Raw genomic sequence first — 11460 nt, 5'->3', positions numbered from 1 at the left:
ATACTAAGGCCATGTTTGGGGGTATTAAGTTAAAAATTAGTGTTTATTAGATAAATGCTTAAAGATAAGTTATATATATATATATATATATAGGTATATAAGTTTTAAAGTGGGTTCGAGCTTCATCTTAGGCTCGATTCGGGCTCAGGCCTTAAGCCTAAATTTTAGGGTTGGGCTTGGGTTAACCATAAACCCAGTCCACAACCCATTCGGCTTGCATCCCTACAGCTCAATTTGGAAATAGTACAAATACAAATATGTATAATGCAAATACATACAAAATACATGGTTTGTACTCTACAAAATTGTATTTGTACTCCTTCCAAACTAAGCCTACCTATAAACAACATCCCCTCCGTAAATTGGGGATCTTTCCCTCCCTTGACATTTACCCAAACTATACAATTGCATTATGAATTATGAGGTAGACTAAACTCAAATTATCCCATAATTATTTTGCTTGGGTATACCCATCCCATAAAAGGGTAAATAACTTTTCCACTTGGGGACAAAACTACCAATTTTATTAATGGTTTTTTTATGACTAAAAAGATAATGTTCTTATTTACCTTATAAATAAAAAGATATATGGGTAAATGCCATGGTTTTGAAAACCGGACCAGACCAGAAAAACCGAGAATTGATCAAGTGACTGGTTCCATTTTTCCCCAAAACCAGATTTTTGCCAAAAAAATGTTTATCAAGTTAGCAAACCATTGACTCGGGTGTTCAAATTATTCGAACTATTCAATGATTTTTAGCCTTTTTTTTATTTTGTTGTTAGAACGGGTCGTTTGTTCGATTCGAATAATTGGACTATTCAACCTAGGAACTAGACTCCGGTTTGTTGTCCGATTTGATTTTAAAAACCCTGGTAAATGCACTTACCTGTAACTTTCCAAATGAGTGAATAGTCAAACTTTGATGTTTTATGAACTAACAACAATAGTTCCCAATATTATATTGACAATTTAAAGCATTTAAGCATCTATGGTAGGAAAAATAATATATTCTCATAAAATTTATATTTACCAACCTGAAATGTTGCTAAGAATAAGTGATAATAGTACCAAATACAACGGAAATGATTTATCTTAACCGTTCCCATAATTATTGTTTTGTACGTCGAATTTCTGGCTAAAGCACTCACCATTAGTCCATAAACCTAGAATGACATAAAATTGTGTTTGTTAAAAAATTTGAAAGCCGGAATTATACTTAGGGTATGTCCATTTGTTATGAATTCTAACATCTAAAAGTGCAATAATTACATTAAGAGGTATTGGTGAACTTTTCTTTCTTCTTGAACTTTAAATGCAGAAAATGTTGTTTTGAATTTTGAATTCAGAAAATTATCAAATATCCATTTTAACCCCGTATATGGGAGCTTTTGTTTATTTTTTGGGGGGTATCATTGAAAAACAAAAAATCCTATGATTGCACTTTAAAACATATGAGATAAGAATAAACTAACAAACATTTTTTCTCTTAAAATTAAAAGATTCCCCTTAACAAATAAGAGTTAAGAGGTTATCTGTTAAGATAAAACAAACCCTTAAAAAAATGTAAAATCAACTTTTCAATTAAGCTTCTATCAAGGCAAGTCAACCAACACATAAGCCAAAAAGCCATCCCAAACAGCTTCTCAACCTTCACCCAATGTACATGCCTCCTTTAAATTCACGTAGATTTTCTATTTTTTCTTAGTCAATAAGAACGTGGGTTTTCTTATTGGTTAAAATTTTTTCGGAAGACATGATACCGAACAAGTTTTGACCAATCACAACCTCGTGAATTTTGATAAAAACTGACATGATACCGGAAGATTCTAGGGAGAATGACCAATCAGCCCAGATCAGAATTTTATAGTCCCAAAGTACAAGGAAAATGTATCATGGCCCGGAATTGATGCCAAATTCATGGGTAGGATGTGGTTTATAAGGGGGCTGGAATTCAGAATTCTGCATGGTGTGTATCCATAAAGATTCTATTAATTGCACAAGAGTAAAAGGACGCTACCACGCTACCAAGGGTGTATCAAGAGTAAAAGGACGCTACCACGCTACCACGCTGACCGTAAATTGATGTCAAATTTAGGAGTAAGATGTAATTTAAAGGGAGGGAAAGGGCTAATAATAGGGGGTTAGAAATCAGAATTATCGGGTGTATCGTACTACTCCGCGTTTTAATTGCAGCCATCTATTAATCTGTTACTTTCATGCTTCCATGAAATTGTAGCCACGGATTTCATCATCATCAAACCAGAAAGGCTTGAATCAATTCATGTGGAGATCCGACGTCCAACAGAGCGTTTTCTTATGATTTTTAGTGGATCCACGCCTACTGCATAGACGCGATAGAGGATCGCATGGGTCCCGTTGCCACCACTATTTGAACGCCGAATGTCCTGGCCATAAAAATCAATCGCCTTGATCTGGAGTTCGCATTTGCGCCGCACGGGCGCCTCACACAGAACATCCCCACCGTATATTAGGAATATCTCCCAATAACAGCAGGAGAAAAGCGAGCTGCCCAAAGAGTAAAGAGCCAACGAAAGAGTTAAATGATAAATAACAGCAAGCTTGAGCAACAAGAAACATTTCTCTGGCTACGGCCTACAGGGTGGGTAGTAAACATTGAGATTATTATCTAGTGCGGTAGGTCCTATAGGATTTAAATATCTACCACTAGAATAGCGCTATCCCCACCGTTGTTGTATTCATTGATGAATCATGAAGATGCAGCCCAACCGTGTGTCGTTCGGCTCATCTGCACACTGGCTCCTGTAGGCCTTTACAGACATGTCAAAACATAGGCTCCGAGGAGGAGGAACTAGCCAACGCCAACGGCGGGACTAGAAAAGGAAAAAGTAGGGTGAAGGGGAGATTTTTGAGTCACAGAGCCGCCCCAAGTTGTCTGGAACTGACGGTGGAGAAGGGGTAGAGTCGGCTCCCCTTCTATTTCTTTGTATTTTCATTGCTTCTCCCCTTTTCCTCTCTCCGTGCTACGCATGTATCCAGAGGCCATCTTAAGGTAGCTTCCCTCTCCCTATCTGGGTTTGTTTGCATCTGGGCTATTTTATTGTTTGAATACCGTTGGTTGCTTTGCTCAATTTGGATGTTATTCCTTGAATATATTATTTTTTTTCTCAGTTCCAGTTATTTCAGAACATGAATATTCCAAATTACGCTATTTAGGATAGAAACAGAGTTATCCCTGTAAAAAAACAGAAGAGCTAAACAAAATGCTCAAATTTTCGCAACTGTGTCTTTTTGTTATGATTTTCTATGATTAATCCAAACAGGGTATTTTTTTTTAATTGCGTTTGTTATGCTGTTAGCTTAAGTTTAAGCCTTTTGCAATCTTCTGCAACATAATCTCTTAATTAATACTGGAAAGAAGTCAATTTATCTACTTTATCAACTTGTGTGATGTGTACTTAATATGTATTTCATTGTATATTGAAATGGAAAAGGTAGTGCCTTTTAAAGCTTAAATCCTCTATACTGATTGCTATTTGCATTATAGTATTTCACATTTGATGCACAGAAAATATAAAAATTTCAGTATCCCTTAACGCCTCCAGTCATGGTAGAATCCCACAAGCATAGATTGGTACGCAGTTAATTATATTCCTCCGTAGGTATCTCTGCTTCCCATAGTTTTAAATAGCTTTCTAATGCCTAAATTCTTAATTTATCTTTTTTTTTTTCCTGTCATAGAGCAATATGAAGAAGGCCATGTTTTTAATGTAACTTAACTACAGACAACTAAGATGAGAAGATCAAATCAAGTGTCAATATAGTTCATAAACCCAATTTGTGGTAAGATGAATTTCGGGGGGGGGTCATTGATAGAACTTGCATTAAGAAACCCTAGAAATCATTAAATAGAACTTGCATTCAATGGGTAGAGTTACATTGTTGTTGTTTTAATTTTTGAATGGTGGATCATCTTTACCTAGTTACTTTTGGGGCTGTTCATAATAAGACCCAACCCGACCAAACTGACCAACCCAAACTGAACCGACTTAGTAGTTAGTTCCTAGTTAGTATTTACAACCTACTTAGTTCCTACTTAACTAAGTTGTCTCTATCCTAGTTACAACTTTACTTAATTTCTAGTCTTCTAGTTAGGAATGACATTAATGGCAAGTATTGTAAGACAACTAGACAAGGAATTTTTTTGGAAAAGTTTAAAGAAAAGAATCAAAGGATCCTAGTTTCTATGGTCTTTTACACCAAATAGGCAACCGATTACAATTAGAATTATTGAATTAGGTGTCCTTTTTTACTTAGATTAGAAGGTTTCTTGAAATATACAAATTTCAGTCTTCTTTTTCAAATACAGTTTGACTTTCTATTTTCTTGATAACTTCTATTCAAACTTGGTCCGCCCCCCTTAGCCCCTCAACTCAAACACAATCTCTAATACAATTTGACTCTCAAGAATAAAAAATTTGAAATTTCAAGTTCTCAAGTCTCAACTTCAAGACGTCACTCGAACTTGGCTCTCCCAACTCCCATCTTCTCATTCTATCAATCCCAGATGCTTATCAATTTGTCTTCTTTTTGTCGTCTTCACTTCTAGCGAGAATAAATTCTCAAAGTGACAACCCAAACTTGCACTACACAGGCACATGGGGGGCATGGTTGAACTTAGAGCCGAAACCGACCCAAACCGACCCAGCCTGAGTCAAACCGACCGGGTCGGTTTTGCTTAACACAGGGTCTGTTTCGGTTTCAATTTCAGGTAACCCGACCAGGTCTGGTCGGTTGGAAAAGTCTCAGTAAACCAACCCAACCTGACCCGTGAACAGCCCTGGTTACTTTTTACATTATACTTCTTTGTTTAATAAAATTTCCATTTTATAGAAAAAAAGAATGAAAGAATGTTGAGTGAATGAGAACAATCACTGGGAAATGTGTTGAACAGCTTATAATTTGCACTCACCTTGTGATGTATCCCTACTTGGAAGAGGTACAAGAAAAATTTAAAATAGGATATCTTGTACTTGTTCTACCCAGAAGTGAAGCCCCAGTAACCAATTCAAAACCCCTTTACTAACACTCAAAGATAAAATATTTGTTTTAGGTTGCAACATGGCCAGCAAACAACACGTACTTGAGACAGGCTCTGCTGAATGCTTATGAGATACATATGAAATCTGTTAGTATCTAGCCAAGTTACTTGAACATGCAATTTGCACCAGTAGGATCTGGAACTGAGAGTAATGGAACAATTCTTTTGAGGTTATAGGCCTTGACTAGAATTGGGATTATGATGGCCTGGGTGAGCTTCTGCAAAAGGTTTAATAGAAGCATGAATGCTTTATCCACTATGAGGAATCCGTGAAACAGATCTATCAAAAGCTAGCACTTATTTGCTAGTGGTTATCTAATGCCTTCATCTGATAGGCAGATCCTTATGATGCTTTCTAATTTCTATTAGATATTCATGGTATTTAATCCGAGTGCCGTTTTGATACAGCGAAATACAGGTGCTTGAATCAGGTAAAATATATATGGTGTATGCTCTTTGAGGAACATGTGAGGCTTAGGGGTGAGAGGGATAAAAGAAATGAACCTGTCCCTAATGGCTAAATGGTTCTTGAGGTTTAGTTCAGAGCCAAAGGCTCCTTGGAGGAGAGTGATATCTGTGAAGTATGTATGGTACAAGGAACAGAGATTGGCACCAAGGTTCGGTCACTAACTCCTATGGTTGTTCCCTGTGGAAAGGATTCAAAAAAATCTTACGATCACTTTATAAAAGGGGTGAGCTTCTGCAAAAGGTTTAATAGAAGCATGAATGCTTTATCCACTATGAGGAATCCGTGAAACAGATCTATCAAAAGCTAGCACTTATTTGCTAGTGGTTATCTAATGCCTTCATCTGATAGGCAGATCCTTTTGATGCTTTCTAATTTCTATTAGATATTCATGGTATTTAATCTGAGTGCCGTTTTGATACGATGAAATACAGGTGCTTGAATTAGGTAAAATATATATGGTGTGTGCTCTTTGAGGAACATGTGAGGCTTAGGGGTGAGAGGGATAAAAGAAATGAACCTGTCCCTAATGGCTAAATGGTTCTCGAGGTTTAGTTCAGAGCCAAAGGCTCCTTGGAGGAGAGTGATATCTGTGAACTATGTATGATACAAGGAACAGAGATTGGCACCAAGGTTCGGTCACTAACTCCTATGGTTGTTCCCTGTGGAAAGGATCCGAAAAATCTTATGATCACTTTATAAAAGGGGTGAACTTTGAGGGGGGGTGGTGGTGTTAGAGTTGGTTTTGGGGATGACAACTGGGCAGCAACAGGCCTTCTTAAGGAGGTTTTCCCTTCCCTTTAAGCAATTGCCTCAAATAAAGAATCCACTGTTGTGGATATGAGGTCTTAATGGTTCTGCTGTTTGGACTCCTCACTTTAGGAGAAGGCTGAATAACTGGGAGATTACAACCTTTACTGACTTGTTGGCTTCATGTCATAGCAGCAACATAAACAGGAATCAAAGAGATAAAAGGAGGTGGGCTTTGGAAAAATCGGTCATTTTCTCGGTGAAGCCTTTATACAATTATTTTGTTCACGAAACTGGAAGTAACTCCCCAATCTCAAAAGTGTCATGCAAAGGAATCCCCTTCAAAAATCTGTTTTATGTTTTGGAAGCTGTACTTGATAGGTGTCTTACAGTGGATAACTTGTTGAAGAGAAGATGCAAAGTGGACAATGAGAAAATCGTTTAGGTTTGACCTGCAGAGTATCGTCTAATCACCTCTTTTGCACTGCAGCTATGCAGCTTCTATCTGGAAAAGAATTCTGGCTACTTTTGGAGTTCATCTTTGCTTCCCTGAATCCACAAAGCACTTTCTAGAGGCTTCACAGCTTAATGGCCTTAGTAGGGCAGTTAAGGCAATGTGGAATATGTGTCCTGCTGCTGTAGTTTGGGCAATTTGGGGTGAAAAGAACAGTCATATTTTTCTAATATAGCAAATGATGATTTAGTGGTGGCAGGGAAGTTAAAGGTTTACTGATTTCTTGGTTTGCTTCAAATTACTATTATGGAGAAGATCTTTTGACAGCTTTTTTTAGAAAAGTTTTTATTTTTGTATCTAATGTGGATATATAGTGGCTTTTTGTATATTCCCAGTGTATATTCTCTTGTTGTACCTGGGTGCTGGTTTTGATTAATGAAATTATATTTTACCATTTCTTGAAAAAGGAAAAAAAAACAAATTATGTAGTATAAGTTCATTTATGGGATGCAGTTATGGTGTGAGAGTGTATTGCACCACGATGAAGAACCTCATGGATCCAGTCTTGTTTTGCATACTGATTTCCTGCAAGTATAAACTTGAACCTGCATATTGAGTAGAGTGTTGGCATGGTTTCTCCCAACTACTGTTGATAGTTAGTTATATGGTGTTGCAAACGGAAATTGTTTGGATTGAGTGTAAAAGAGTAGGAATCTGTTGTACAATGGCTTTGCTACCTGAAGAAAGTTTTTTAAATGGTTTCTGGGACTTGACTCTTGTACCAGAGAGAGGTTGTTGGCAGACTTAGTTTATGGATGCAGAAAGGTATAACCATATAAATAATTGTGTAATATCTTAGAATTATCCCTAGGGGTGATGAGTATGACATGCATGTTCTGCAAGTGAATTTACTTAATCTTCTTTAATGCTTCAATTATCTTTTTTCCAGATAAATGATGTGAAGTTTTGATGGATGAATACTTATGTAAAGGAACCACTAACAAATGCTCAAGTCTTTAAAGAATCTGAAATTACTTATGGAAAACCAAGAGTATTTGCATCCTTCTTATCTGAATGAATATAACTTGCTTCATATGTTAATTAACAGTGTGTGTGATATTCACCATTATCCATCAGCTTTAATATTTTCATGTTGTCCTTATTTTTTTTGATCACCAACGATGACCAAAGAAACTTTGTTAATTTAAACAGATAAGAAATGACTGTGCTACTGAAGAGGCCCAGAAGCAGGGGATCATGATGGCAATGCAACGTAAGACATTTCATCAAGGGGAAAACAGCTATCATTCCATGTGCTGGATTGGTTTTTAGGTTTTGTTCAAACCCATCATGGCCATGTGATCAAACAAAGAGAAACTACAATTCTTCTTCAAACCAATTAAACCGTTTATGATCAGTTTATTTTGGCATTCTTGTTACTCCTTTTATGATCCAAGGTAGGGGCTTGAGCAAACAGATGAATCTATTTTTTTTTTCCTGTTAAATACTTAAATACCAAAAGGCTCCTATTTCATCACTAGCATTATTATTTTCGTTGTCCATGTCTCCCTTGGATGGTAGCATTGAAATATCTAAATTTGCAGATAATGTTAAGGACAAAGCAGATTGGTACCCTTTCCCAGTGCGCCAGGTCTTTTTTTCTCGGTGGTTCACGATGCAGTGCAGCAGATGGAAGTTCATGTAGTTGCACTGAAGATGAAGCTTGTATATCTAGAAGGCAGCAGAGAAGTAATGAGGTTCTACTTCCAGAAAAGACTTCAACCTTAGCATCCAAGTCTTCAACAAAAGCAGGAACTCCAATTTCTGGAGATGCAGTAGGAGTGGTTGTTTATCCTAGGACTGAGAGAGTTTATCCAGCTTCAGTCCCAAAGGTTGTAAATGCTTCTGGTAATTCAGAGAGGTCAGATGACACAAGTTATGAAAATGTTGATACTCAGGTTGGTCAGAATGGTTTGGTACGCATACCCTCTCTTGTTACTGACCACTTTGTTAGGGCTGGTTTTGCAACAATTGGATTCCTGTCTGACATGGCAACTTACAAGCATTCAAAATCAGATGGAAGTGGGTTGCCTCTCTTGTCCCAGAATTTTATGGTTGATTCAACTAAGCCCATCTCCAACATAAGATCATCAAATGCAAAGCCCCAGAGAAGAGGTGTTTCCAATGTCCAGAGCATACCATCTATTGAGATTGCAAATGGATCTAGTTCTAAAAGTTACCCTCATGGTTCAAAAGATAGAGGTGAAAAAACTGATTCAATGAAAAGTCTTGACCGTGTTCCAAGCACAGAAGCACGGAATTCTGTCAAAATTCACAGTGTTAATTCAGATACCACTGATGAAAGGCAGTCCATGCCACAGAGATCAAAGACCCATTCTCACCACTTCATTCCAAAGTCAAAGTCCAGGGAACAAACTCCAGAGGTTAATGTTGTGAGAGGCATTTCTGAAGGTAGACCTGCAGATAAGGTTCAGAAGTCCCTAAGATGTGCAAAATTGCCAACAGGAACTGCTCCATTGACCAGGCAGCCCATGAACTCCAGGCATGCTGGGGAGCATGCTTATTATATTTTGCAACAGCTGAAGTGGGGTCCTGCAGCAGAAGAGGCTCTTAGTAATCTCAATTGTGTTTTGGATGCTTATCAAGCAAATCAAGTTCTCAAACAGCTAAAAGATCACTCAGTTGCCCTTGGCTTTTTCTACTGGTTGAAACACCAGGTTGGTTTCAAGCATGATGAACATACCTATACCACAATGATTGGGATCCTTGGACGGTCCAGGCATTTTGGTACCATAAATAAGCTGCTCAATGAGATGGTCAAGGATGGGTGCCACCCAAACGTGGTGACATATAACCGTCTGATCCATAGCTATGGCCGTGCCAATTATATGGACGAAGCTATCAAAGTTTTCTACCAAATGCAAGAAGTGGGGTGTGAACCTGATCGAGTTACCTACTGCACTCTCATTGACATCCATGCAAAAGCAGGGTTCCTTGATGTTGCAATGGACATGTATCAAAGGATGCAAGAGACAGGTCTCTCTCCTGATACTTTTACATACAGTGTAATGATCAACTGCCTTGGGAAAGCTGGCCATCTAGCTGCTGCTTACAAGTTGTTCTGTGAGATGGTTGCTCAGGGTTGTGTTCCTAATTTGGTCACATACAATATAATGATTGCCTTGCAGGCAAAGGCAAGGAACTATCCTTGTGCATTGAAGCTGTACCGGGACATGCAGGCTGCTGGGTTTCAGCCAGATAAGGTGACATACAGCATTGTAATGGAGGTCCTTGGCCATTGTGGGTACCTGGAAGAAGCAGAGGCTGTATTTGCAGAGATGAAACAGAAGGATTGGATACCTGATGAACCTGTCTATGGTCTCCTGGTAGACTTGTGGGGAAAGGCTGGCAATGTTAACAAGGCTCAAAGATGGTATCAAGCAATGCTCGATGCTGGTCTATGCCCTAATGTCCCAATATGCAATTCCCTACTCAGTGCATTTCTGAGGGTTCACCAGTTCTTTGATGCCTATGATGTGCTGCAGGGAATGCTAAGATTGGGTCTGCAACCCTCCCTGCAGACATATACTTTGCTTCTCAGCTGCTGTACAGAGACACTGTCACCATTTCACATGAACTTTTGCTGTCAACTTATGGCAATCACTGGCCACCCTGCTCATGCTTTCCTAGTCTCCATGCCAGCTGCAGGCCCAGATGGGAGGAATGTGTGTGATCATACTAGCAATTTCTTAGACCTGATGCATAGTGAGGACAGGGAGAGCAAGAGGGGACTTGTTGATGCGGTTATAGATTTCCTTCATAAATCAGGCCTCAAGGAGGAGGCAGGATCGGTGTGGGAGGTGGCTGCACAGAAGAATGTCTACCCTGATGTAGTGAGGGAGAAAAGATCCTGCTATTGGCTTATCAACCTTCATGTCATGTCAGATGGAACTGCTGTGATAGCTTTGTCAAGGACACTTGCCTGGTTCCGAAGGCAGATGCTTTCATCTGGCATTAGCCCCAGCCGGATTGATATTGTAACAGGATGGGGCCGCCGCAGCAGGGTAACTGGATCTTCTCTGGTTAGACAATCTGTACAGGAGCTTCTCAATATTTTTCAGTTCCCATTCTTTACTGAAAATGGAAACTCGGGCTGCTTTGTGGGGTGTGGAGAGCCTCTCAGCAGATGGCTGTTGCAGTCCTACGTGGAGCGGATGCATTTGCTGTAGGAAATGAGCTTTTGTGTTTCTGTTGTAGCATAAATGCAATTTTGGCAAAGAGGAAAAGTTGTTTCCTCCATATTTAGCATATGTTACTTAAACTATTGTTATTTTGAATGGCTTTGTGGAATTAAAAGGGGTCATAATTCATCATTTTCATGTCTATACAATTATCTACCATGTTGAAATGTAGGGGAAAAATGTATACCTCAGATGAGAAGGTTAGGTTAATCATCCTTCTTTTTTCTTTGTTCATATGATGTCCATTTCCTTTAAATTATGGACTGAGAGTCTGAGACTGAGAAAGTCCAAGGTCTTAAGAATTGTGTTGCTGAGAGAGTGAGAGGGTGCATGTAACTTCCTTTTTTCTCTCTTTATTTTCTTTCCAGTCAGACAGCTTTATTATGAATCTATTTGCATTAATGATTAAGGATTTTCCTTTTGAAATTGAATGTACTCCAAAAAGC

At 38.6% G+C, this 11460-nt stretch overlaps 1 protein-coding gene across 1 annotated transcript; it reads left to right on the top strand.

The window, feature by feature from the left end:
* The first annotated feature begins 2588 nt into the window (after positions 1–2588).
* LOC148854115 (pentatricopeptide repeat-containing protein At1g74750-like) lies at positions 2589–11146 on the top strand. Its single transcript, XM_088941788.1, has 3 exons — positions 2589–3033; positions 7965–8209; positions 8357–11146. The coding sequence occupies exon 3, from the start codon at positions 8360–8362 to the stop codon at positions 11000–11002; it is 2643 nt and encodes an 880-aa protein (XP_088797914.1). The 5' UTR covers positions 2589–3033; positions 7965–8209; positions 8357–8359; the 3' UTR covers positions 11003–11146.
* The last annotated feature ends 314 nt before the right edge of the window (positions 11147–11460 follow it).

This window comes from Nelumbo lutea, chromosome 4 (assembly GCF_056320005.1).
Source record: "Nelumbo lutea isolate HS-2025 chromosome 4, American lotus-T2T, whole genome shotgun sequence".
Lineage (NCBI taxonomy): Eukaryota > Viridiplantae > Streptophyta > Magnoliopsida > Proteales > Nelumbonaceae > Nelumbo > Nelumbo lutea.
This window is presented reverse-complemented; position numbering and strand designations above follow the sequence as displayed.